Source organism: Anomalospiza imberbis, chromosome 2 (assembly GCF_031753505.1).
Source record: "Anomalospiza imberbis isolate Cuckoo-Finch-1a 21T00152 chromosome 2, ASM3175350v1, whole genome shotgun sequence".
NCBI classification, from domain to species: Eukaryota; Metazoa; Chordata; class Aves; order Passeriformes; family Viduidae; genus Anomalospiza; species Anomalospiza imberbis.
The window spans coordinates 1,881,521-1,908,973 of NC_089682.1; the positions used below are offsets into that span (position 1 = coordinate 1,881,521).

The 27,453-nt window shown below is 46.4% G+C and overlaps 1 protein-coding gene and 2 long non-coding RNA genes across 5 annotated transcripts in view; 2 read left to right on the forward strand and 1 right to left on the reverse strand.

Annotated features, from left to right (window-relative positions):
• Nucleotides 1-27,453, reverse strand: part of RUNX1 (RUNX family transcription factor 1) — a 176,855-nt gene that overhangs the window by 84,548 nt on the left and 64,854 nt on the right. For all 3 annotated transcript variants that reach the window (XM_068179488.1, XM_068179486.1, XM_068179487.1), the window contains one exon: nucleotides 2,773-3,026. In XM_068179488.1, the coding sequence (XP_068035589.1) occupies nucleotides 2,773-3,026 (254 nt within the window). The remainder of the gene's footprint in view (nucleotides 1-2,772; nucleotides 3,027-27,453) is intronic.
• The window catches only part of LOC137468128 (uncharacterized), a 292,269-nt gene that overhangs the window by 54,767 nt on the left and 210,049 nt on the right, over nucleotides 1-27,453 (forward strand). The window lies entirely within an intron of this gene.
• Nucleotides 2,956-4,312, forward strand: LOC137468129 (uncharacterized). The gene is made up of 2 exons (XR_010995768.1): nucleotides 2,956-3,564; nucleotides 4,135-4,312. It is a non-coding gene; the product is annotated as an uncharacterized lncRNA (long non-coding RNA).

Sequence of the window (27,453 nt, forward strand, 5' to 3'; positions counted from 1 at the left end):
TCCAAATTGGCCTCTTAAATGCAGATTTGGATTCTTAACAGCATTTGGACAATGAATTTATATGGCGCCTTATTGGTTATTGTGAATTATTTTTTAAGTTTCTCACAATCCTTCTTAAATTTAGGAAAAACCAATGAAAATGGATCACTTTGGTTTGAAATAATAACCCAAATCCTGCAGATTTTTAGTGGATTTTTCTAAATGTGAGGAGAAAAGTCTCTGCCTGCCTCTTTTTATTCCTACAATGAATAAAAACAACAAATACTCAATCAAGCTCAGCACTTTTTGTCAGATACACACTAAAATATTGGCAGCAGAGGAATGATCTGAAGTGAATTTGTTTTTTTTTTTCCCTGGGCCAAACGATCTGAAAAATCCCGAATTTTAAAAAATGGCTTTGCAAATACTTAATATATAGTGGAAAACCACTGAGATGTAGCAAATCCTTTCGGGATTTATTTCTCAGCCGCCCACGGAGAGAGAATTTGAGGGGGAAGATGAAGAACACGGAGCCAGCAGGTGCCTCCCAGCCCACCCTTCCAGGCTCTCCTCATGAAACCTTCTCCTAATTTTCGGGTGGGTTTGGTTAATTTATTTTATTTTATTTTTCTCATGGTTATTTCCAGGTGGAATTGTCCCAGTTTCCCAAACTCCTGGAGAAGCTGCGTTTGGAGCGGGATGAACGCTGAGGCTGCTGGGGACAGAGGAGGGAAAGCGGCTGCGGGCATCTCTGAAACCCCCTGGAATTTTTTTCCAGAGGCGATTTCCACATCTTCGCGGCATTCCCAGGGATGGGATGGGGATCGGGAAGAGCCACCTCTCCTGTCCTTCCTCCGGGATGTCACCCGGAGTGGGATCCCCCAGGAAAAATCGGGATTTCTCTTATCTCCCTTCCCGGCGGGGCGGAGCGCCTTGCACTCCCGGATTTTTCCAGCAGGAAAACTTCCCGGCTAATTAACAGCCCGGTGCGTGGGGAAGAGTGTAATAATTAATCTAAATGTGGGAATTTCGGAAGTGACCCCGTGGTCGGTTCCTCCCTTTGCCCCGCTCTTATCTGCGGAAAACGAGAGCAGACACAATAAAACTTTTCCCTCCTCAGCAGGAATTCCCGAAGCTGAGCTGATTCCCTTCTCCCTCGTTTCTCCTCTCCCCAAAACACAGGAAAGGCTCGAGCCTGGTGGCCTTCGACACACAGAAAAAAAAAAAAAAAAGGTTATGCCGAAGCAGCCGGGGTTCAGTGACCGCAAAAAGAAGCTCAGGCTTGGCAAATCCCGATCCTAAATGAAGCCCCGGGGCTCCCAGGAGCTGCGTGTCCGTGCGGCTCCCGGCTCGGATAAAAGGATAAGGAGAAGAATTCCCTTTTCCTCCCCTCGCTCGGGAGCCAATCTACAGCAGCAGCGAGAAAACAGCGAGTTCAGGGAGTCAGCGACAGTCCCGGGTCAAAAAAACAGCGTGAGCGACGGGAGGAGGAATTTACTCCAGGGGAGGAGGAATTTACTCCAAGGGAGGAGGATTTCACTCCAAGGGAGGAGGATTTCACTCCAAGGGAGGAGGATTTTCCTGGGAGCCGGGTAACGGGAAGGGAGGAAAGCGCCACAAGCATCCCCCGCACGGCTCGGGACAGGAGGGAGCCGGGACGTTCTCTCCCATTCACTCTCCCCATCTTTTCCCGGATTTTACTTGGATTTAGCAAGGGACTCTGCAAACGGGGGGAGAACTCCAAGCAGTCTGCCCGGGTTAGGCCGCGACTTTTGCTGCTGTTAAACCGGGCCAGTAAAAGAGGAAATGTGGGGTTTGGGACTGTCGCTGGGTTGTTTTGGGCTGTTTTGTCCCTCCGAGAGTCCCCGGCAGGGGAAAGCCGGCACGTCCCGAGCGCGGCCGGGGCTGCGGGCGGGCGTCCCCCGTGGGTAGCAGCGGGACCGAGGGACAGAGGGACCTGCCACCACCCTGGGCGACTTCTAGGGGATCCCTGGGCTCCTCCAGTTCCGGGCCGCCCGTGTCCAGCTGCGGCATCTGCTCCCCAGCGCAGCCAACTCTTTATTTTGGAAATAAAATGTATTGATTTCTGTTTTTGCCCCTTGAGCAGAGCCGCCTGTCACTGCCAGAGTTCTGAATGGGGAGAAGAGGGAGGCAGCGGCTGCAGGGAGATTTTCCCGGCCCTTCGCATTCCCTGGCTGCCCCCGCTCCTGCCCCGAGCGCGGCCCGGAGCGGGAAGGACGGAAAGGATGGAGGGAAAGAGGGAAAGGAAAGGATGGAGGGAAAGAGGGAAAGGAAAGGATGGAGGGAAAGAGGGAAAGGAAAGGATGGAGGGAAAGAGGGAAGGGATGGAAAGAGGGAAAGGGTGGAAGGATGGAGGGAAAGGAAAGGATAGAAGAAAAGGAAAGGATAGAAGGAAAGGAAAGGATAGAAGGAAAGGAAAGGAAAGGAAAGGAAAGGAAAGGAAAGGAAAGGAAAGGAAAGGAAAGGAAAGGAAAGGAAAGGAAAGGAAAGGAAAGGAAAGGAAAGGAAAGGAAAGGAAAGGAAAGGAAAGGAAAGGAAAGGAAAGGAAAGGAAAGGAAAGGAAAGGAAAGGAAAGGAAAGGAAAGGAAAGGAAAGGAAAGGAAAGGAAAGGAAGAGGGTGGAAGGAAGGAGGGAACGTAAAAAGGATGGAAAGAGGGAAAGGATGGAAGGAGGGAAGCGTGGAGCGAGCCGGGAGCAGATCTGAGCCCCCATCCCCGCATCCTTCCCCCGCTTTTTCCCCCCCATCCCCACCCACCCCTGCCCAGGACCTACCTTGAAGGCGATGGGCAGCGTCTTGTTGCAGCGCCAGTGCGTGGGCAGCACGGAGCAGAGGAAGTTGGGGCTGTCGGTGCGCACCAGCTCCCCGGGGTGATCCGCCAGGACCTCCACCATGCTGCGGTCGGCGCTGCGCAGCTTCCCCGGCAAAGCCCCGCTGTGCTCGGCGCCGGGCAGCGCCAGCGGCTCGCTCATCTTCCCCGGGCTCAGCGTGGTGGAGGGCGGCGTGAAGCGGCGGCTGGTGCTGGTATCTACGGGGATACGCATCACAACAAGCCTTTAGAGCCACACAACACCTCCACTGAGTTCCTACAAAGCGGCCACGCGAGCGCAACTCCTCAGCGAGCCGCTCTCTGGGGACCAACATAAACGGGCGCGGGCTGCGGCCCCGCGGAGAAGTTGGTCCTGCTCCAGTCCCCCGAGTTAATTTTTTGCCGATAGCCTTAACTCTCGGCTTCCTGGCCCGGCGGAACAGATCCCGTTAATCCGATAAGCGCGAGGGTCGTGCGGGAGCGGTTTTAGCGCGGCCGGGACGCGGAAAGTGAGCGGGGCCAAAGCTCATCCCAAAGTGCCAGGAAAAAGGAAAAACAGGGAGGCGAGCAAGCACGAGAGGCGGTCGGGAACACGCGCAGAGCCTGCGCTCCCCAGTTCCTTCCAGGTGATTTCTCTCCGGTCCCAAGAGAAAGCAAAACGCGCCGGCGTCTTCTGGAGGCAAAAATCGCTCTTGGAGGGAAATTCGGGGCTGTTCTTCGGAGGAGGCGGATCGCGAGCTCAGCTTGCTGAGCAAAGGTCAGCTGGCTACAACTGGATACAAATTCACGGCCACACACTCACGCACACGCACATCTACCGGACTTCATCAAATATTTACAATAGAATCTGTAGAGAATTTAAACACAACAGGAATCCATTAATGTTCTCCGCGAGATTTTCTTTTCTTTTTTTTTCTTTTTTAAGCAGCCTTGAAAATGAGCTTCAGTAGTTTGGTTGGCGTTGCTCTAAGAGCGCTCGTGTCATGACCTTTCAATCATTCTTGCGCAAAAAGAAAAAAAAAAAAAAAGGAAAAAATAAAAGAAAATAAAAGCTCAGTGCATGGCATTCACGCTTCAGATCTTTATCTTTGGTACAACGCTTTCATTAATTTAAAGAAAAGTCACAGCCGATCGCAAGCGCCGGAGCTGAGAGGTCCAACAGCTGCAAACTCGGGGTTGGGGATGTTGGTTAAATTGTGGGTTCTCTCTGTGGTTTTGTGTGTGCAACAGCGCTCTCTCTCTCCCACTCACGTCCTCCTCAGCAGTCAAACCAACAGTCTGCAACAACTTCGGCGCTCGTTGCCAATTCTTTTTTTTTTTTTTTCAGTATCTCAGGCAGTCTTCCTCTAATTCGGCCACAGAAACCGGCTGCTTAACAATATTTGAACGGCAGCAGGTGGAAGGCTGCTTTGGCAAACATGGCTTTTCTCCCTCTCGTCCTGCGGGATGGAGCCCGCCGCGCACGCAGAAACCCAAAACCACCGGCGGCGGCAGAAAAATAAAAATTAAAAAAGCGGAAAAAAAAAAAAAAAAGCCCTCCCCACTCAGCGCAATCTCTACTTTTGAACGGGTGAAATCTTTCCTTCCGCGAAACGAGGCGGCGGCGGGAGAGGGTGACCCCACAACGGCGACAGAGGCGGAAAGCAGCGGGCGCGATCAAACCCCAGAGTTGCCAGCCGGGTTTAGAGAGCTGCTCCAGCCTCCGCTCAGCCCGAGCGCGTTTCCACGGCCGGGAGCTTCCCGTGGGCACGGAGAATTCCTGCCGGGGTGGGATGCGCGGGGCCGCGGTGCGAGCGCGCCCGGCCGGCGGCCGCCGGGCTGGCTGGAGGTGGCCGGGAGCGAGTCGGGGCGGCGGAGGCGTGCGGAGGAATGTCATTCCCCCGGTGCTTTGCATACGGGGAGGGCACCGGCCAATCACGGCCCTACCGGGGCGCGGCCGCGGGCCGGGGGCTCCCGGAATCGGCGCGGGCCGAGCGCCGGCTCGGCGGGGACACCGCGACCGCGCCTCGTCCCCCGGGGCACCGCGGCTCCGCAGCCGCCCGGCCGTCGGCACCCCCCGCTCCTGCGACCCCCGGCTGTGCCCGCCTGTCCGCCGAGGCTCCTGCTCGCCCGCGGCTCACGGGCCGCCCGCCCCCGGTGCCCGCAAGGTGCCCGCAGAGCCGCAGACACCGCCCCGCCACATGCCCGCCGCCGGCCCCGATCCTCCCCGGGTGGCCCCCGCTCCTCCCCGGGTGGCCCCCGCTCCTTCCCGGGCGAGCTGTCGGCGCTCTCTGCTCCGGAGCTGTTGGGGGGACGCCTGAGGGGGTCCCGGACACGGCCACCGCCGGCTCGGTGTCCCCGCCGCCCCCTTGGACAAGAGCGCGGCCCCGAGGGGCGCCCGGCGCCGCTCGATTTGTTGGGGCGGCGGCGGCGCTCCCAGCCAGGGCCATCCCTGCCAGCCCTCCTCCTCCTCCTCCTCCTTCTCGTCCTCCTCCTCTGCACAGCCCAGCGCGGGGACAGCACCGCCGGGAACAGCTCGGGCACAGCCACACGGCCACCAGCGGGTCGCCAGCCGCCGGTCGCTCTGAGCCCGCGGAGCCGGTAGCGAGGATGCTGGGTGGAGGCGGGGCTGCAGGGTCGGGCTGGGGTTTTTTGGTTTTGGTGGCTTTAAAAAAAAAAAAAAAAAAATCTTTTTTTTTTTTTTTTTAATGCTGGTCGCCGATTCCGCGAGCGTAACCCAGACCAGGAACGGGACGATCCCGACCCGTCCCTGCCAATGCCGGAACCCAGACCGGAACAGGGCGATCCCGACCCGTCCCCGCCGCGCTCTCGGCGCTGTCTTTGCCCTTCCCTCCGCCAACTCTCACCCTCCTCGCCCGCCGCATCCCCGCCCCTCCCCGCGGCCACCCGCGGGCCGCCTCAGCTCAGAGCAGCCGCGGCGGCGGGCGGGGGATGGACGGATGGAGGGATGGATGGATGGATGGATGGATGGATGGATGGATGGATGGATGATGGATGGATGGATGGATGGATGGATGGATGGATGGGTGGAGGGATGGAGGGATGGATGGATGGATGGAGGGATGGATGGAGGGATGATGGATGATGGATGGATGGATGGATGGATGGAGGGAGGGATGGATGGAGAATGGATGGATGGATGGATGGATGGATGGAGGGATGGATGGATGGATGATGGATGGATGGAGGGATGGATGGATGGATGGAGGGATGGAGGGATGGATGGAGGGATGGATGATGGATGGATGGATGGATGGATGGATGATGGATGGATGGATGGATGGATGGAGGGATGGAGGGATGATGGAGGGATGGAGGGATGGAGGGATGGATGGATGGAGGGATGGATGGATGGATGGATGGAGGGATGGATGGATGGATGGATGGATGGATGGATGGATGGATGGATGATGGATGGATGGAGGGATGGATGGATGGATGGATGGAGGGATGGAGGGATGGAGGGATGGATGATGGATGGATGGAGGGATGGATGGATGATGGATGGATGGATGGATGGATGGATGGATGGATGGATGGATGGAGGGATGGAGGGATGGAGGGATGGAGGGATGGAGGGATGGAGCGTTGCAGGTGGTCGCGGGGATCCCCCGGGGCCGCTCCCGTCGGGGGGAGCCGCGGCGGGGGCGCGCTGAGTGCAGTTCCCACCGTGGCCGCTGGAGGGCGCGCGCCGCACGCCGGCCGAGCGGCACCGGGGTGGGGGCGGGGGGGGGGGGGAGACCCCGGGATTTGGGACTGGGGATTTGGGATTTTGAGTCGGGATTTGCGATTTGGAGTCGGGATTCGGGATTGGGAACGGCCGCTGCGGCCTCGGGAGCTGCTCCGACCACGGCACCTCCTGTCCCCACAGGGGCTGAGACCTCCCGCATCCCCGGGACAGCGCCCCAGGATTTGGGATTTGGGGTTGGGATTTGGGATGAGTGGCCACTACAGCCTCGGGAGCTGCTCCCACCACGGTCCCTCCTGTCCCCACAGCAGCTGAGATCCTCCGCAGCCCCGGGACAGCGCCCCGGGCACCCCACGGACCAGGGGATGCTCGGCTTCGCCGGGAGCCGCTTTGGGGACGCTGCGGGGACGGAGCACCAGCGAGTCCCTGCCTTTGATGCTGCGGGCTTTAACGCAATTAAACTGGGAAAAAAAAAAAGAAAAAAATAAAATTAAACCGGCGGGGAGATCTCGGCGCCTGCTGCGGGGAGAGGGATGCGCCGGGGTCCCGAATTCCCGGCCCCAGCGAAGCTTTTCCCGCATCCCCCCGGGCTCCGGGGTCCCTGTCCCGCTGTCCCCTGGCGGGGCACCCGGGGCTGCCCATCCTGGCACTGCCCAGGGTCATTTTCGGGTCCTGTCCCCCACAAAAAAGCGCCCGCCCGCCGCACTTGCAACAGGTCCCTGTGTTTAAGCACAGCAGAATTTGGTGCTTGGACTATTTCACGCCAAGTTCCTAAATTTTTCTGAGTTTTAAAAATTTTCCTTTCTTTTTTTTTTTTTTTTAAATCCCGTGTTTTCCACTTTTTCGAGTGCAACGATCCCGAATTTAATTAACTTTTCTATTTTAAGGGAAAAAAGAGAGAAATATCGAGGCGAACGGCTGTTACAAACCACAGCTTAAAAAGCATCTGGGCTGTATTAGTGGCTGATAACTTTTTACGGGCATGGCAGAGATAAGAAGAGTTATTTTACTGATGTGCATCCATCTGCTAAAACGTGAAAAAATAAGCCTTTCATTGGTTCTCTTCTTTTTAGTCGAGGGCTGGGGAGGATTTTACATTTAAATTCATGAACATTTTGAGCCGAATTTCACTCCCTGCTTTGCATCTCGCCTCAATTCGAGCTCCTTGTAAACACAAAATAAACACTGAATAAACGCAAAATAAACACTAAATAAACACAAAATAAATAAACGCACCCCACGCGCGTGGGGAGACCCAGAAAACGGCACGATTTAGCAGAAAATCCGCAGTATTTACGTTTTTCCCCATAAATTCCCGGCGTTATCAGGATTTAATGTGGGTTAAAGGCGACAATTTTCTATTTCACTGCACGGAAGCTTTTGCGAGGGAAGGTGAGGAGTTAAATCAGAGAGAGCAGCCAGGGCAAACACCGCGGGGAGGATATTTTGATATTTTGGTGCAGATCGAGCTGTTTATTTTACAGCCCCATTAGCACCGCCCGCACCTGGCTGCGTTTGGTTTTATTTGGGTTTTTTTTTTAGTTTTTTTTTTTTTTTTTTTTTTTTTTTTTTTTTTTTTTTTTCCCAATTCTATTCATCCTCTCCTCTCTAATTTTATTTTTGCATGATAAGGACAGCAGCTCTCAGTGCTGTTGGTTGTCCTCGTGTTGTGTTGCTCTGGAAAAACGGGAATTAAGCAGCTTTTGGGAATGGGAAACGACGCGAAGCTGATGCTGCTCGTCCCGACATGGGGTTTTTAGCATCCCTGAATTTAAGACGGGCGCTCGGGCAGGGTTTTGGGATCGTTTTTGGGAATCGCCACGGGTCTTACAACTTCCTCAGTTTGTATTTTGACACCAATTTATATCCGCTGGAAACAAACCCCAAGGGAATTTCCATCCTCCACGGAATCCTCGAACACAAAACCCCGATTTTTTTTCCCCACACCGCAGCCGAGGAAAGCTTTGGAAGCGCCAGAGAGAGGCAGCAACAATTTCGGGGTGAATTTTAACCAGCCTGAACAACGCAGGTCAATATTCCCTGGCCAAGTTCTTCCCTTTTGCACCTGAATTCCTTTAATTTATGCCCAAAAAATCCCCGGTCCTACAAATCTCATCCATTCACGGAGCTGCTGGTTCATTGCTAGAAGCAAAACACACTTAAAACACCACTATAAATGTATTTTTGTCGGGTTGTTGAATTATCCCTGCAAATATTTATTGCACTGGAGCCACTGCCTGAGCTGAAAAAAAAAATCCTATAAATTAAATTAAATTATTTGGGGCTTTTTAATGAAACATCGCCCAGGGAAAAGGGACAGACAATAAAGAAAAGGATGATTTTGTCCTTATTTCCTGCACTGGTGCCTCACACGCAACGGGAGATCACCCAAAATGCCATCAGGAATGGGGTGGATGGGAATTCCCTGACTCCCAAGGACTGGGAAGTGCCGAAATCCCTGCAGGAATTTTGGCTTTGGTCTCTGTTACAGCCCCAAATCCCTCCGGGAGCAGCGAAAGTGCCAGAGCTCATACCCCGGGCAGAGCAGGGCAGATAAATAACTCCAAATACGGGATTATTTGGGATCCTGGAAAAACTTCCCAGGGACTTGCAGTCCCTTGAGGAGCCTCAGCTAATAACGGTGCTTAAAATCCCAAATCCTGTAGGATCCCCAGGTGATAATGGCTAAACCCCATTGCTTATAGGATCTTCAGATGAAAACAGTGGATAAAATCCCAAATCCTTTAGGATCCTCAGGTGACAATGGCTAAAACCCCATTGCTTTTAGGATCCTCAGGTGATAACACTGGGTAAAATCCCAAATCTTTTGGGATCCTTAGTTGACAATGGCTAAAACCCCATTGCTTTTAGGCGATAATGGGGATTTAAACCCCACTGCTTTTAGGATCCTCAAATGATAATGATGGGCAAAATCCTAAATCCTTTAGGATCCCCAGGTGATAATGGCTAAACCCCATTGCTTTTAGGATCCTCAGGTGATAATGATGGGTAAAATCCCAAATCCTTTAGGGATCCTCAGGTGATAACGATGGGTAAAATCCCAAATTCTTTAGGGATCCTCAGGTGATAACAGTGGGTAAAATCCCAAATATTTCAGGACCCTCAGGCAATAATGGTTAAACCCCAATCACTTTTAGGATCCCCAGGTGATAACAGTGGGTAAAACCCCATCCCCTTTAGGACCCAGAGCTGTTTTCTTTCCCAATAGGACAATCCAAGCTCTAAATGTTTCAGGAGGTGAGCGTGGTTCCTCTTTGAGGATGTGGGAAATGATTTTTCCTAAATTTTCTCCCTGAACTGGGTGGGATGGGCACGGCTCAACACACGAAGGGCAATTCCTTTCCTCAATTCATCCCTCCGAAATTGAACCCCAGAGATCACCCCTTGACTAAAACTGCTGGCACTGATGGGAAGGGAGAGGGGGACAGGCAGGGAAGGACAAAAAATAATTCTGCCAGAAGTCATCAAGGAATTTCCTCCCTGGATTTACAGAACTGCTGCTGGGGGGAGCTGGGGACAGGGAGAAGTTTCTGCTGCAAAAATCAATTTTTGGGGTTTGTCCTGAGTGGTTTTGCTCCTTCCCCTGTGGGACTGATACTCAAGTTTTAGCTTTGTTCTTTTTCAGATTCTGGGCTGCTTTGGATACCCAGATCTGGGCTCTGCTCAGGCCTAAACCTGACGCTGTCCTGGGATTTGAGCATTGGGAAAATAAGATTGGCTCATCCCCAGCTCTGGGTGTGATCCCTCTGTTCTGCACCTCCAGAGAGCCCAGCCCAGCTAGAATGCTGATCCCAGCTCGGGGAGGAGCTGGAGCTGCTGCAGAGAGCCCAGAGGAGGCTCCAGGATGAGCAGAGGGATGGAGCAGCTCTGCTGGCAGGAAAGGCTGGCACAGCTGGCATTGTTCACCTGCACAGGAGAAGCTTTGTGCTGAGCTCAGTGTGGCCTTGCAGGGCCTGGAGGAGCCCCAGGAAACCTGGAGAGAGACAATTTCCAGGGGATGCAGGGACAGGACACAGGGAATGGCTCCCACTGCCAGAGGGCAGGGCTGGGTGGGAGATTGGGAATTGGGAATTGTTCCCTGGCAGGGTGGGCAGGGGCTGGGATGGAATTCCCAGAGCAGCTGGGGCTGCCCCTGGATCCCTGGCAGTGCCCAAGGCCAGGTTGGACACTGGGGCTGGAGCAGCCTGGGACAGTGGAAGGTGTCCCTGCCATGGCAGGGGTGGCACTGGATGGGCTTTAGGGTCCCTTCCAACCCAAACCATTCCTTGATTCCATGAATGTTGGGAAAAGTGGTGCTTTAAGCACCCTCACCACTGCCTGATTTCTCAGCAGGTTCCTGTAGACAGAACTTTCTCTGCTGCTTTGATAAAAGCTGAGGGGCAGAGAAGTGAGAACCAATATTTCATGTTTGTCTCCATTTCTTTGTGGTGAAATCCTGAAAGCCTGAGACCATTTAAATCCCCGGCAAAGCTCCCCCTTCCCGAGGTGATCCCTGGCATTGGGAATGTGCTGTGGAATTCAGGATCGTGTTGGAATGGGATGATTTTAAAGATCCCTTCCTTCCCAACCCATTCCAGGATTTTATGATTCTCTAAGAACCCAAATTCCTCTTGAGCAAGGAAAAAAATCCATCCCAACTGCAGAGTGATGCCTTCACATGTCTGAACTGATGCCTTGTGAAGGCTGAGCTAGAGCAGAGGGGCAGAGTTACAGAATAAAGCAGGGATTTATGAAAAGGATCTCCTCCATGGATCCACCTTGGGCAGCACCAGAGCCCAGCCAGGGCTGCACCCAAGATGAACCCAAATGGTCCCAAAATGCACGAGCGCTCCCGGGGGCTCTCACTGTGATCAGCTCTGCTCCATTGGCACATTGGAGTTCATTGTCCCATTCCAGCTTTAGCCCATGCAGTCCCATCCTGCTTGTTTTCCTCTCTCCAGCCCACGTTGTTTGTGCTCTTGGGCTGAGGTTTGGATCATTTGTCCTTGGTGCCCAGCTGGAGAAGAAATTGTTTTGTCTCCCTGCTCTGTGCAGAGAGCTCACCATCCCATAATATGAAGCTCAGAGCTGCCCAAAATCTCCAGCTCTAAAGTCACTTATTGCCAAGGCACCCGGAGCATTTCCCACAGGGAATTGTTGTTTTCTTTCAGGGTGATGCCCGGGAAGGACAAATCCATCAAATATCCAAACTCTGAGCAGCCCAAATCACCTCTGACTTAGCCCAAATTTCAAGCAGTGAAACTTTCAAACAGAAAGGTTTTTAAATCCCCCAAAGCTGTGATCCCTCTGCATATTCATTCATTGTCCAGGATTTTCTCCAACCTAAATAATTTTGGGATTCTCTGACTCAGGTCCGAGCACTGGATGTAGGCAGGTCATGTCTAGAATTTATTTTTTCCATTAAATTCTTATTATTAAAGGAAAAAGAAGAATTAAAACCTTACACAGAGATAAGACCATTCCTAATACATCTCTAATTGTCCCAGAAGCTGAGCTTAAATTGGAAATGAGTCTTAATTTGTGATGTTTAGCAGAAAATAACAATGCCCTGTGGGAAACGCTCCTGATCCCTTGGGTACAAGTGGATTTTTAGCTGGATTTTTAAATTTTTAATCAAGATCCAAAATATACAAGTGTTTTTTTTCCCACTTCTACTTCATTTTCCCACTCCAGTCCCCATTTAACACAGAAACTTTGATTAAAACTCGATTATTTCAGGGTTCTGCCATGATTTGATTGTTTTTAAGGGACTCCTGAGCTGAGGAAGTGTCTGTCAGTTAAACCAGGATTTTCCAAGACATTCAGATCCTGAATTTTCTCATTTCCCAGGGCAGTTTGAGGATCTGGAGGCACCAGAACCCCAAAGATAACTCCTGATACCCAGAGATGGACAAATTTTGGATTTTCAGGGAAAAAAAATCAGATTTTTTTTTTTTGTCTGAGCCTCTGTAGCTCGGCGTCACTGTCACTGAGATGAAAAATTCTCTGCAAAGCCCAATCCACGGCCAATCAATCCATGCTGGGGAAAAGCGGGAGCTTTCCAGGATTTTGGGGGAAGGTGGAACAAAAAAATGAGCTTGAATTTCAAGGGGAAAAAAGATCCCCATTGGTGAGGGGAGAGATACCTGGAGATGTGCCAGGGGATGATCCAACCCTAGTTTAACACAGAAACTTTGATTAAAACTCCATCATTTCAGGGGTTTGTTTGCCACAATTTGGTTATTTTAGGGGACTCCTGAGCTGAGGAGCTCAGTTAAAGCAGGAATTAATGAGTTAAATGAATTAATAAGTCAAACCAGGAATTTCCAAGACATCCAGATCTTAAATTTTCTCATTTCCCAGGGCAATATAAAGATCTGGAGGCACCGGAGTCCCAAGGACAACCCAGGGCAATCCTGGATACCCAGAGGTGGAGAAATTTTGGATTTTTAGGGAAGAAAAATCAGATTTTTTTTTGTCCAAGTCCCCGTGGCTTGGTGTTGCTGTCACTGAGATGAAAATTCTTTGCAAATCCCAATCCAGGCTGGGATAAATCTGGAGCTTTCCAGGATTTGGGGGGGAATGTGGAGCAAAAGATGAGCTTGAATTTCAAGGGGAAAAAAGATCCCCATTGGCAAGGGGAGAGGATTCCTGGAGAAATCACATCCTAAGGGATGATCCCACAGGGGCTGCACGTCCAGCGTCCTCTGGCAACCCTCACCAGGAACTGGGCTCAAAAAAGGGGGGAATAATGGGAATCATGTTAATGGGAATAATTCTTATGGGAATAATGGGAATAATGTTAATGGGAATAATTTAATAGGAATAATGTTAATGGGAATAATTCTTATGGGAATAAATAAAATGGGAATAATGGGAATAATTCTTATGGGAATAATTCTTATGGGAATAATGGGAATAATTTAAATGGGAATAATTCTTATGGGAATAATGGGAATAATTCTTATGGGAATAATTCTTATGGTAATAATTTAAATGGGAATAATGGGAATAATTTAAATGGGAATAATTCTTATAGGAATAATTCTTATGGGAATAATGGGAATAATTTAATGGGAATGATTTTAATGGGAATAATGGGAATAATGTTAATGGGAATAATTTAATGGGAATAATGTTAATGGGAATAATTCTTATGGGAATAATTTAAATGGGAACCATGGGAATAATGTTAATAATTCTTATGGGAATAATTTTAATGGGAATAATGGGAATAATTCTTATGGGAATAATTCTTATGGGAATAATTTAAATGGGAGTAATTTTAATGGGAATTCTTCCTTCTTCTCCTGGGGAGAATTCCCATTAAGAGAATTCCCTTTTTTTTTTTTTTTTCTGGAGTGTTTGGAGCTTGCTGGCTTTGTCCCCACCACGGATCTGCCCTGGGGTTCAGGGAGGGGAAAATTTCCATCAAAACCTTGGCTCCTCTTTATTCCAGGTGGGATTTGAGTGCCAGGGAGGGATCAGGGGGAGATTTGAGTGCCAGGGTGGGATCACAGAGGGTGATCCCTATGCCAAGATGGGATCAGAGGGAGATCTGAGTGCCAGGATGGGATCCCTGTGCCAAGGTGGGCACAGAGGGAGATTTTAGGGTCAGGATGGGATCAGGGGGAGCTTTGAGTGCCAGGGAAAGATCAGGGGGAGATTTTAGGGCCAAGGAGAGATCAGGGGGAGATCCCTATGCCAGGATGGGATTCCTGTGCCAGGATGGGACTGGGGGAGATTTGAGTGCCAGGATGGGATCAGGTGAGATTTTTGGGCCAGGATGTGATCAGAGGGAGATTTGGGTACTAGGGAGGGATCAGGGGGAGATTTTAGGGCCAAGGAGGGATCAGAGTGAGATCCCTGTGTCAGGATGGGATCAGGGAGAAATTTGAGGGCCAGGATGGGATCGGGGGAGATTTGAGTGCCAGGATGGGATCAGAGGGAGATTTGAGTGCCAGGATGGGATCAGAGGGAGATTTGAGTGCCAGGATGGGATCCCTGTGCCAGGATGGGATCACAGATGGAGATCCCTGTGCCAGGATGGGATCAGAGGGAGATTTGAGTGCCAGGATGGGATCAGGAGAGATTTTAGGGCCAAGGAGGGATCAGAGGGAGATCCCTGTGTCAGGATGGGAGCAGAGGGAGATTTGAGTGCCAGGATGGGATCCCTGTGCGAGGGTGGGATCAGAGTTGGTCCAGGGAGAGGGAAGGAGTAGCCCAGGTGAGCCAGGTGGATCCCACATCCCAGGTGGGGACACTTAGGCCTCTCCTGTCCCTTTGGAAGGGAATTTTGTAGCGGATTTGTAGGGGATTTGTCCTCTCTGGTGCCTCCTCATCCCCAAACTCCAACCCCGAGCTTGTCCCTGGTTCTCTGCTCCCTGAATTCCACATGGATTGTGACCAAGGGCTGCAGCTCCAGCTCTGCTCATCCCCTTTCCCTTCAGCCTCGTTCCAACCCTGCCCTAAACCCATCCAGACTTTCCAGATTATTCCACAACTATTTTTATTTATAACAAAAACCTCCCTGAACGCATCTCCAAACAGTGCCCACCCCTTTTTAAAGGAAATTTGCTGGGGAGTGACCAAAGCTGAGCAGGATCAGCCTCAGAGCAAATCCAGGTCCTGTTTTCCAAAATCCAGATGCTGCACCTGATGCCCACAATGCAAAATCAACTGCAAAATTCATTTTAGAGCCTTTAAATCTGATTTTCCTCCAGTTCATCTGCACAGGGATGAAATCAAGGACTGTAACTGCCCTAATTTTAGCTTTTATTAGCCAGGAGAAATCATCCTGGCAGGATTTTTTAGGCAGGAATAATCTGAATTATCACCACAAAATCAAATCTGTGCATGGCAATATTTAACAAATATTTGAGTTATTCCCTGCACAAAGCAACCCTCCTGAGAGCCCCGGAATATTTGATTTATCTGCTAGATCTGCAGTGTCCTGGGGAGCAGGAATTCCATCTGGACCATTCTTGACTGGACACTCAAAATCCCTGGGCAGGGATTTTGCTCCAAAGACCCTCTTCAACCTCAGCCCTTCTCTGATTCCAAGATTATTATTATTATTAAATTGCCTTTGATCCCATGCTCTCAAGCAGGAAATTCAAATATTCATTGCTCAGCTGCTACAAAAAAAAGACAAAACCAGAGAACTCCTTCACCTGACAGAGCAGAAAACATCCCACAACCCCCAACATTTATTCTGGATGTGCCACAACACCCTGGGCAGGTGAAAAAAAGGATTTTCCCTCTATTTTTCCTGCTTTGCAAAAGCCAAATAAACCTTCCTTGGAAGTGTGGAAGCAAAGCAGGGAAAAGGCAGGATTGTCCCAAGGGAATGGCTGGGCACAAATTTCAAATTTCATCCCCTCAGTGCCAGGGTTTGCCCTATAAATACACTGCAAAATATATAGGTCTATAATATATATTTATATATATTTATATCAATTTATTCATATATATTATTATATTTATATATAATATATGTAATATAATATGTATTACAATGTATGTAATATAATATAGTGTAATTAATATTATATAATATAATAAATTATATTATATTATATTATATTATATTATATTATATTATATTATTAATATATATTTTATGTATATAATATATATGTCTATAAAGTAAGGTTGAAATTCCTACTTTTTTATCCCATGTATGCTCCTGCTAAAATTATTTTGGGTGCTTTGATGGGATTTTATTTCATTTTCTTTTGTGAGGGACTCAAAACTCCTCAGTCCTGGAGGCTGAACCCTTAACTGGGATTAAAAACCATCAAACTTGGGATTGGAACAGCCATGGGACCCAAACCAACCAACAAATCCCGATCCCTCATCCTCCCTTTGCCAAATATTTCCAAATTTCCGACCATCCCACATGAAATTCCACCACATGGACATCATCTCCCCAAAAATATTTGAAATAAAAGTGATTTTTTGGCATTTCATTATGAAGAAACGGCGGCACTTACAAAGATTTGCAAGGTTTTCCTCAGAGCAACAAAACCTGCTGGAAGTTCCTGATTTCCAAGAGAAATTCTGATTTTTTAGAGGTCTGGGTTTTTTTTTTCCCAAAATTCCCCAATTCTTGGTGTTAATCCCCACTCCACAACAAAGGAAAACTTTGGGAAAAGAAAGGAGCAAATTGAAAAATGAAAAATTACTTTTAGACGTTTTTTTTCCCCCAGTTTTTTGCTGTTAATCCCCACACCACGACAAAAGGAAAGAAAATAAATAATTTTTACCAAACAAAATAATCTTTACCAAAGAAAAGAAAAAAAAATCAAAGAAAATGAATGATTTTTACCAAAGAAAATAAAGAATCTTTACCAAACAAGTCTGCTTTTACTCATCAGGTACGTGGACCAGGAGAAGTGCCCAGGGTTCATTTTTGGGGTTCTGAGATGGCCAAAACCCATTTTTAGGGTTCAGAGATTCCTGCAGGACCCCCCCCAATTCTTGCTGTTAATCTCCACTCCACGACAAAGCAAAACTTTCAAAAACAAAAATCAATTATCTTTACCAAAGATAATAAAGAATCTTTACCAATGAAAATAAAGAATTTTTACCAATGAAAATAAAGAATTGTTACCAAAGAAAATAAAGAACCTTTACCAAAGAAGAAAAAGGATTTTTACCAAAAGAACAAAGATTTTTTTAACAAAGAAAATAAAGATTTTTTTTTTTTTAACCAAAGAAAATAATGAACCTTTACCAAACAAACCCAGTCTTTACCAAACAAATCTGCTTTTCCTCAGCAGGTATATGGACCAGGAGAAGTGCCCAGGGTTCATTTTTAGGATACAGAGATGCCGAAACCCTTCAGGATCCCCCAAATCTTGCAGTTAATCCCCACTCCATGCCAAAGGAAAAGAAAATATATAAACTTTACTAAAGAAAAGAAAGAACATCTAACAAAGAAAATAAAGACTTTTTACCAAAAAAAAAAAAAAAAAAGGATTTTTACCAAAGAAGAGAAAGGATTTTTACCAAAGAAAATAAAGAAATTTTACCAAAGAAAATAAATATTTATTTTACCAAAGCAAATAAAGAATCTCTGCCAAACAAATCTGCTTTTCCTCAGCAGGTACATGGTCCAAGAGACAGCAGATGCCAACCCAAAGTGACCAGGGTTCATTTTTAGTGTTCATTTTCAGGGTTCATTTTCAGGGTTAGGTTTTAGGGTTCAGAGATGCCCAAACCCTGCAGGACCCCCCAGTTCTTGCTGTTAATCCCCACTCCATGACAAAGGAAAAGAAAATAAATAACCTTTACTAAAGAAAAGAAAGAACGTTTACCAAAGAAATTACAGATTTTTTAGCAAAGGAGGGAAAGGATTTTTACACAAGAAAATAAAGATTTTTTTAATCAAAGCAAATAAAGAACTTTTACCAAACAAACCCAATCTTTACCAAACAAATCTGCTTTTCCTCAGCAGGTCCATGGTCCAAGAGACAGGAGATGCCAACCCAAAGAGCCCAGGGTTCATTTTTAGGGTTAAGTTTTAGGGTTCAGAGATGCCCAAACTCTTCAGGACCCCCTCAAGTCTTTCTGTTAATCCCCACTCCACGACAAAGGAGAAGAATAATAGAATTTTAGCTCAAGTAAATAAAGGATTTTTACCAAAGAAAATAAAGAACATTTACCAAAGAAATGAAAGAACATTTACCAAAGAAAATAAAGACTTTTTGCCAAATAAAGGCTTTCTACCAAAGAAAATAACAAATTTTGACCCAAGAGTATAAAGATTATTTACCAAAGCACCCCGAGGCCGCTCTGCTTTTCCTCAGCAGGTACAGGCTCCAGGAGAGGGGAGCTGCCAACCCAAAGTGTCCAGGGTTCATTTTTGGGGTTCGTTTTTGGGGTTCTGAGATGGCCCAAAGCCATTTCTGGGGTTCAGAGATTCCTGCAGGACCCCCAATTCTTGCTGTTAATCCTCCCTCCACGACAAAGCAAAACTTTCAAAAACGAAAATCAATTATCTTTACCAAAGATAATAAAGAATCTTTACCAATGAAAAGAAAGAATTTTTACCAAAGAAAATAAAGGATTTTAACAAACAAATCTGCTTTTCCTCAGCAGGTCCAGGAGAGGAGGACTGACAACCCAAAGTGCCCAGGGTTCATTTTTAGGGTTCATTTTTAGGATTCGGAGATGCCCAAACACTGCAGGACCCACCAAATCTTGCTGTTAATCCCCGCTCCATGACAAAGGAAAAGAAAATAAAGATTTTTCACCGAAGCAAATAATGGATTTTTATCAAAGTGAATAAAATGAATATTTTTATCAAATAAAAAAAGAAGATTTACAAAAGAAAAGAAAGAATATTTACGAAAGAAGATAAGGGATTTTTACCAAAGAAAATAACAAATTTTGACCCAAGAGTATAAAGATTATTTACCAAAGCACCCCGAGGCTGCTCTGCTTTTCCTCAGCAGGTACAGGCTCCAGGAGAGGGGAGCTGCCAACCCAAAGTGCCCAGGGTTCATTTTTGGGGTTCAGAGATGCCCAAACCCTGCAGGAACCCAGCAGCAACTGAACCCCAGCAGGGCTGAGCTTTTCCTTTTCCCTGCCTCTCTCCTGCCCCAGAGATCATCATTTACCAGGAGCAAATTGAAAAATGACGTCCAGCAACACTTAGGCTGGGTTTTTTTTCCCCTCCGCTCACCAAACTCACAGGAGATTTCCCATCCTCTCCTCTCCCTCCCTCTCTCCTTGTTTTTTTTGCCTCGGGCGTTTCTAGATGAATAATTCTCATTTTAGCTCCTCAAATGATTTTTTCCTGCTTGATTCCAGTTGAAGGAGGTGAGGATTTGAGTTCAAAGTTGGGCTGGGATGGATAAATTTGGGATTTCTCCTGGTTTTTCACAGTTTGGGATGTTCAGGGATCTCCTTCCAGTAATTAATGCCATGGAAAATGACTTTTTAAAACTCATTATATTTTATAGGCCCTGACAGCACATTGGTATCATGAAAATAATGAAAATATCTTAAATATTGAGATTTCCCCCCCCCGCCCCCCACCTCATTCCATGGGAATAATTCCAGTGATGGGAACGTTGAGTGAGGAAATAAATCCCAAAACGTGAGTCAGGAGCTGCAAAACCTGAAATTCTTCTGGAGGAAAAGTCATTGCACCTCTCCAAGCTCTGGTGTTCAAAGGGAATTTGTCCTTCCTTGGCACAAATTCTTTCACATTTTATGGAATTCAGCATTTTCCTGGGAATTCATGGAGGAATAAACACAGGGATGAAAGGAGGAATGGAAGGATGGAAAAACAGATCCCAAAGTGTCAAAGCAATGGACAAATGGGACAAAATGGAATTGTATCCCATTTTTTGCCCAACATCCAAAATGCTGGAGGCACTGAAAGAGTGAGAAAAGCTGGAAAACTACCAAAATCCAAATAAAATTCTAATTTCCAGAGCATCTCCTGCCTTTGCTGATCCCTGGGTGATCCCTTTCTTTTCCTGAATTAATAAGGGAAATGCAAATTCATTCCCACCTCATCTTCCCTGTTCTATTTTTCCTTCTAAATATTGGAGAGGTGATCACTCTGATATTCAAAGGGAATTTGTCCTTCCTGGGCACAAATTCTGTCACATTTTATGGAATTCAACATTTTCCTGGGAATAAACACAGGGGTGAAAGGAGGAAAGAAAACCAGACCCTAAAATCTTAATCCAGACTCTGAATTTTATCCCATTTTTTGCCCAATATCCAAAATGCTGGAGGCACTGAAAGAGTGAGAAAAGCTGGAAAACTACCAAAATCCAAAATAAATTCTAATTTCCAGAGCATCTCCTGCCCTTGCTGATCCCTGGGTGATCCCTTCCCTCTCTTTTCCTATTTTTTTATAAAAGCCAAATTTATTCCCTGGCCTTTCCCAGCTCATCTCTCCTGATCTATTTTTCCTCCTTAAAATTGGAGAGGTGATCACAGGGATAGGAAGACACAAAATCAAGCAGGAGAAGTTGGTTCTGGATAATAAAAAGTTGCCAAAAGTGTGGTTGATGTGGGGAGGGAGGTTTGTTAACTGGGGTTTTTTTTTGGTTGTGTTTTCAAAATTCCAGGCTGGGATTTTTGCAATGAAATCAGGGAAAATACATGGGGAACAAAACGTGGTGGGATTTGCTCAAATTGCGCATCTCAGTGGTAGAATTTTATTATGAAACAATATATTATATATATTATTAAAATATATTATTAGAATAGTTATATTATATAGATTTATAAATATTTTAATATTATACATAAATTTATATTAAAATATTTATATTTATATATAGATGATATGTTTATAAATATATAATTAATTTATATTATATAAATATAAATTATAAGTATAAATATTTTATACAATTATTTCTATTATTCGATGTTTTTATTATATTGTTATTATTTATATTATATTTTTATCTTATTTCTATTTAAAAATATTATTTCCTATAAAACCACTAAAACCTCACTTGCCAAACTCCCAATTCCCTACAAAGGCTGGAACAGGAGGAAAATTTGGTGTTTCAGCTTTTCCAGGAGTTGCCAAAGCTGCTGGTTTGGAGGAGCAGATTCCACTTTCTGGGAATCCTTTCACCATGGTGGAAAGAGGGACAATGAAACAACCAGAATTTGGGGAAAAGCCCATCCAGAAACTCTTTGCTGCTGTGGTAATGGACAAGTAAATAAAACAAAAATAGGAAAATACAACAAAAAAGGAAAATACAATAAAAAAGGAAAATACAACAGAGTTTCATTGTTTTGAAAGGAGAAATGAAGGAATAAAGGAGAAAACCCAAGGAAAATAATGGAAATAAAGGAAAATAAAGCAAATCCATGAAATGGAACAACCCAAACTCTCCTTTTCTTGCCCAACCCTGGGCTGTGACATTATTTAACTGTCACAGAGGATTTGGGTGAAATTTTCATCAGCTGCCCCCAAGATGTTTCCTGGGCTTGGCACAATCCCCTCTGTTCCAGGGCAGATAAATCCTGGAGCTGCTATCTCCAAAATTCCTCCTTGCCAGCCCTCCAGGGCTCAGCTTTCTCCTGTGGTTTTTTTTATTTTTTTTTTTTTAATTATTATCAGTTTTCACCTCCCTTTTCCTCTGGTTATCAACGTGGGAGCACCTGGGGGATATCTGCACGGAGATAAGGAATGGTGGGGCTGGCTGAGGACATCAGATCTCCAGGGAAAACCAAATTACAGCCCCAGGAGGGGTTGAATTTCATGGTGGAATTCCTTCAGGAAATACCTGACTCCACACAGAGAGGATGAGACTGAAAAAAAAACCCTATTTCCCCCCCTTTTTTTTTTTTGGTTATTTTGGGGATTTTAGGGAAAATTCCTGAGGAAAATGCTTTTGACTCACTGTGTGTGAGTGCAAAGATGCTCAGGTGAACACTAGAAGTGAAATTTCAGCTCAATTTTGCCACTTGAGATGTTACAAAGTCAGCCTGGAGCTGGCAGGGACAGAGAGAAGGTTTTGAGAACTGAAAAACAATTATTCTTATTTTTTTCTCCACTTTTTTTCAGGATTGAGCCAGAATTTAGTTGTGAGCCAATCCTTAGTGAAGGAAAACAGACATTTTGGAAGCTTTATAACCTGGTTTTAAACTATTTGCCTGAAAAAAAGTGGAAATAGTTGGGAATTCTGAGCCTTTTGATGATGTCCCATTAGCAGGGAATAGGAAAAGTGACATGGATTTCATTTGGAACTTTCCAAAAGAATAAAAACAACCCTGTTCAACTCAAAAATTAGGATTTTATCTCCTCAAATATTGCTCCTGGACTGCAGGACAGCCATTCTATGGCAATAAAACTCTTCTTTCCTGGAATATTCCAGCAGAATTGTTGGGAAGTTCCCACAAAAATCCCTTTTAATGCTTGTATAAAAAGATTTCTCAATTTAAATTTCTCAAGCACAAGAGTTTGGGATCCTTATTGAAATTCTGGGCTTCTGTGGGCTCTGCTATCCCAAAAAACAGAAAAAAAATGGAATTTAACTTTTCCTTCCTGGAATATTCCAGGCAGGAATGTTGGGAAGTGATGGGGTTCCCACTAAAATCTCTTTTAATGCTTGAATAAACTGATATTTCTATATTTAAATTTCTCAAACTTGAGAGTTTGGATTCCTCATTGAAATTCTGGATTTCTGTGGGCTCTGGTATCACAAAAACAGCCAAAAAAGTGAATTTAACTTTTCCTTCCTGGCATATTCAAAGCAGGAAAGCTGGGAAGTGATGGGCTCCCAACAGAAATCCCATTTAATGCCCTGATAAACGCATATTTCTATATTTAAATTTCTCAAACACAAGAGTTTGGGATCCTTATTGAAATTCTGGGCTTCTGTGGGCTCTGCTATCCCAAAAACCAGCCAAAAAAGGGAATTTAACTTTTCCTTCCTGGAATATTCAAAGCAGGAATGCTGGGAAATGATGGACTCCCACAAAAATCCCTTTAAGTGCTTGGAGCAACTGATATTTCTTCATTCAAATTTCTCAAACATGAGGGTTTGAGCTCTTGGAGAGCTTTTGAAACCCTTTTTTGAAGCAGGTTGTTCCTCTAGAAACACAATTTCATGGGCAGGGGCACAGGGAATTGCCAAACTCAGGGATGAGGGTGGATTTCCCAGGAAAACACAGGCAGCTACCAGAGAAATGTGAATGCCAGGGGGTTTTGGAATAAAGTTGATATTCCTGTGCATTTTTACTCTGAAATGCTGGAGCTGGACACATTCTCCTGGGAAAACGAGCTCGGGGAGATTTGGGAGCAACAGCTGCAGTTTCATTTGTTTGGAGCTGCCTGTGATGCATTTGAAAATGATCAAAAACTCGTTTATCCCCTTTTTTTCTTGTCATGGCCACTCCTTCCATCAACATCTCCTTCAATAAGCCCAAGAGCTGGGAAATGGATGGGAAATTTAGGAAATGAGGGAGCTTTGCAACCTGGGAATGCACCTGAAGGCTTGCAAAACTTTAGACAAAGTTGAAATTCATCCTGGGAGGTTTTCTGAGCAGAGCCAGTGCAGAAATCAGATTTTCTGTCAGCTCAGCTTCTCTCCTGGCCCTGGAGTTGGACCAGCACAGAAACCAACCCAGGGACTCCAACTGGTGTGGATCTGGTTGGGAAAACAGGGCTGGGAATGGTTTGGAGAGGGATTTTAAGGATCATCCAATGCCACCCCTTGAAATAAATCCAAACCAAGCCAACCACTGCTCCTGTTTGATAGAAACTTCTGATTTTTTGTTCAAATTTTCCTCTTGATTTCATCTTAGAATCACAGAATGTTTTGGGTTGGAAAAATCCTTAAAGATAATCTAATTCCAAGTCCTTTCTGTGGGCAGGGACACCTTCCACTATCTCAGGTGGCTTCAATCCCTGTCCAGCCTGGCCTGGGACACCAGATTTGGGGGCCCTGATGGGCTCAGAATGTTCTGGGTGAGAAAAAGCTGAAATCTGAAAAATCAAATTTTCTGCTGCTCTCAAATCCAAGCCAAGCCAGCCACTGCTCCTGTCTGATAGAAACTCGGGGGGTTTTGCTAGAATGTTGCTCTGGATTTAATCATGGAATCATGGAATGGTTTGGGGTGGAAAAATCCTTAAAGATAATCTAATTCCAAGTCCATGCCATTGCCAAGGACACCTTCCACTGTCTCAGGTGGCTTCAATCCTCAGTGTCCAACCTGGCCTTGGACACCTCCAGGGATCCAAGGGCAGCCACAGCTTCTTTGGGAATTCCATCCCAGTGAGGAATTCCTTCCCAAAATACCATCCAACCCCGCTATCCTCCAGTTTAAATCCATTTTCCCTATAAAAAGTCCCTCTTCCTCCTTTTCCTAAGCTCCCTTTAGGTTCTGTGCCACAGCAGAGCTAAAATAACCCCACAAATCAATACCCAAATCAAACCCCAGCCAGAAGCGGGCAGAGCTGTCCCCACCCAGAAGCCACTGACACTTCTGGCACCATCCTGGAGCCCTTGCACCCCTTATTTTTGGGGTTTGATGGAAGGATTGATGCCCAGTGATGCCTCAGGAAGTTTTCCCCCTGTGTGGGGGTTTAAAATTCCCCAGCAGATCTGGGATTTGTGACCAGGATAAGGTGGAGGTTGCTGGCCATGGAGAAGGTGAAGCTCTCCCAGCTTCTCCTGGAATTCCAGGAGCAGGGCCAGGACCGAGGTCTCCCACATCCCAGCAGGGCTGCAGGATATTCTCTAATTTAACCCAACACCCCACCCCACAAGATAAGAACATTTCCAGTCAAAACCAATCCGTATTTTTCTGGCGAAAAGCTGAAGTTTTCATGACCTGACTTTTCTTTTTGCCTGGGGCTTTCTCAGGGTAGGATTTTTCATTTATCTCCTCAGATTATTTTTCTCTGCTCACTTGGAAGGAATGGGGATAAAGGTTGAAAATCCTGAGTTTTGCTGGAAAGATCCAGGTTGGGATTCAAAGTTCTGCTAAATATCTGTTTATCACCTCAGATGTGACCTGAGAGGCCAAAAAACACCATCAGAAAGGACCCTGACAAAGATTCATTGGGAATTTGAGTAATTTGATTTCTGCAGTGCCAGGGAAATGCCTGGAAACAAGCAGACCTGGGAATTCTGTACCTGAACCTTGCAGAGCCAGAATTTCCACTGACCACAAAGAGGAAAAATCACAGCTACATCACAACTCTTCAGTTTTTGGAGCAAAACCCATTCCTAAAGCTCCATGTAGCAATTTCCCAGGCCTCAAAGGCTGTTGGGATTTTGGTGAGGGGTTTAAAGGCGGGACTGAACCCCCCAGGGATCAAAGCTTGGTCTGTGCCAGAGCTGGAGCCTAAACCCACCCTGGGTAAGATCATCTGGGTGCTCAGCTGCTCATTCCAACCCTTCCCAAGCTCCTGGCAAGGGGAAGAGGGAGAAGAGTGAAGGGAGGAGACCAAGGGCTCAGATTTGGATGGAGTTTTCCAGCTGGGAAAGGAATTCCACAGCAAATCCTGTGTTATCCCAGGGCACCTTCCCATGCTGGAGGTGACACTGATGGGACAACCTCAAGACCTCCTGATGCCTTCCAGACCTTTCTCACCAGTTTTCCACCACAAGAAGAGAAAATCCCAAATCCCAACCCCAATCCCACCTCTGAGCCACCTACCCTGATTTATTCCCTCACAGAGCAGCTCTCACAGACCAAGCCACAGGGAAAGCAGGAGGAGATGTCCCACCCAGGCTGTGTCCCCTCAGCAATCCAGGGACAATCCTAGCTGGAAAGGGGGGCACAAAGTCCCAGCAGATCCCTCAGGGAGGCTGTGGAAGGGCAGGGAAGGCCCTTTCTGCTCCCGAGTTTCTTTCCATTATTCCCATCTGGAGAATTGCACCTCCAGAGAAAGGAGAATTCACGGAGCATCCCAGATCTCTGGTGCTTGCTTTGGGAGGCAGAACCCTCCCTTTCCCCCCTCTTTTGGCTCCTGCTCCCTGCCCAACAACGTTGATTAGGCTCGAGGGCAGAAGCAGCATTTTGCACTTTCCTCCAAGCCAGGTTTTCGACAGCGGAGCAAACCCAGCCTGGCTTTCTTTAATAATTCACAGGGCAGGATTGTGTGGATACTCCTAACTGCTACTTAAAAGTAATTAATTGATTTTCTGACATATCAGTTAACAATGTATTGCACTGACATGAAGCTGGGGCTCTGCTCTTGATTGGGCTGGAGGCCTCAGAGCATCACGCCGGACTCAGGAGCTGAGCTGAAAACACTCTCAATTTATTCTGCTATAAAAGGAAAGGCATTTTCCACGGAGGCCTGTCTCAAACTCCCATCCACACTCTGCCTCCAACGCTGGCAGGGGCAAGGATTTCATTGTTATTTACAGGAGGCTGTGAGGGTTTAAATTTAGAACATCCGGGAGGTACGAAAATACAATTTCTGTCAGCAGCACATGTGGAGCTGCAGGAGGATTTTTGTGTGTTCGGAAACTGAGAGAGGTTTGGAACCCTGGTTACTGAGAATTTCAGACTTTCTGTGCTGACAAACACAGAAACACTGCATTTGACCTGAAGCCATAGAGAAGGCTTCCAAAATTGAATGATGGAATTAAGATTATGGGTGTGTAGCTTGAATAGAAGTGTGTAATATCACGGGGTGGAAAACATCAAGTTTAAAGTTCTATAATATAATAATACATATAAAAAAAGTAGAAGTTTTAAGACAGAAGCTAGTCCTTCTTTTTTTCCTTCTTCAACTTCTTAATGAGTTTAAGTAGCATTATGTAATTAAATAAAAAAGTCCACATTGCGAGTCACAAGTAGTTAGTTATTGAGTTAAAAATAAAAATAAATCAAGTGTCATTTCTTAATTAGACAGTTTACCCTTAAAAAGCCTTATAAAAAAAAGAGACACGGCTCAATTTTTAGCTTGTTAGAGTTAAGCACTGTAGAACTCACAACTTGTGAGATTTTATTTTTGGGGCATCTCCTCCAAATTGCTGGACACCCAGAGATCTGGATGGATGAGTCTGAAGCAGGAGGACAAAGAACCAGAACTCATTTTTCAGTGGTTTTTTTTTACAGCTTTTTATCTTTACAGGAGGTCACCACTTGTAATAAACCCCAGGGCTGGGTGGTAACAGCAGGTTAAACAAATGATTGTGCTCCAGAAATTCCAACCAGGAATATTCTGTTATAGCCAAACTACAGAAGATTTCCCTGGCTTTAATGAAATTTAGGAGCCTTTATGAACTCCCCCAATCCCAAATTCACAAATCTCCTGTTTATAGCTTGGGCTTGAAAGCTCTGCCCTGGATAGATGAGGGAAACTCCTGGAAAAATTCCCATTTTTTATAGAGGATATGAATTTACTTGCCTGTGATCTCTGCTTTGATATAAGGAATCCCATCATGGATAACTTAGGAGGTCACATCCCTATTTTTATGTGTTCCAGGGTGCTTCACGTGTTGA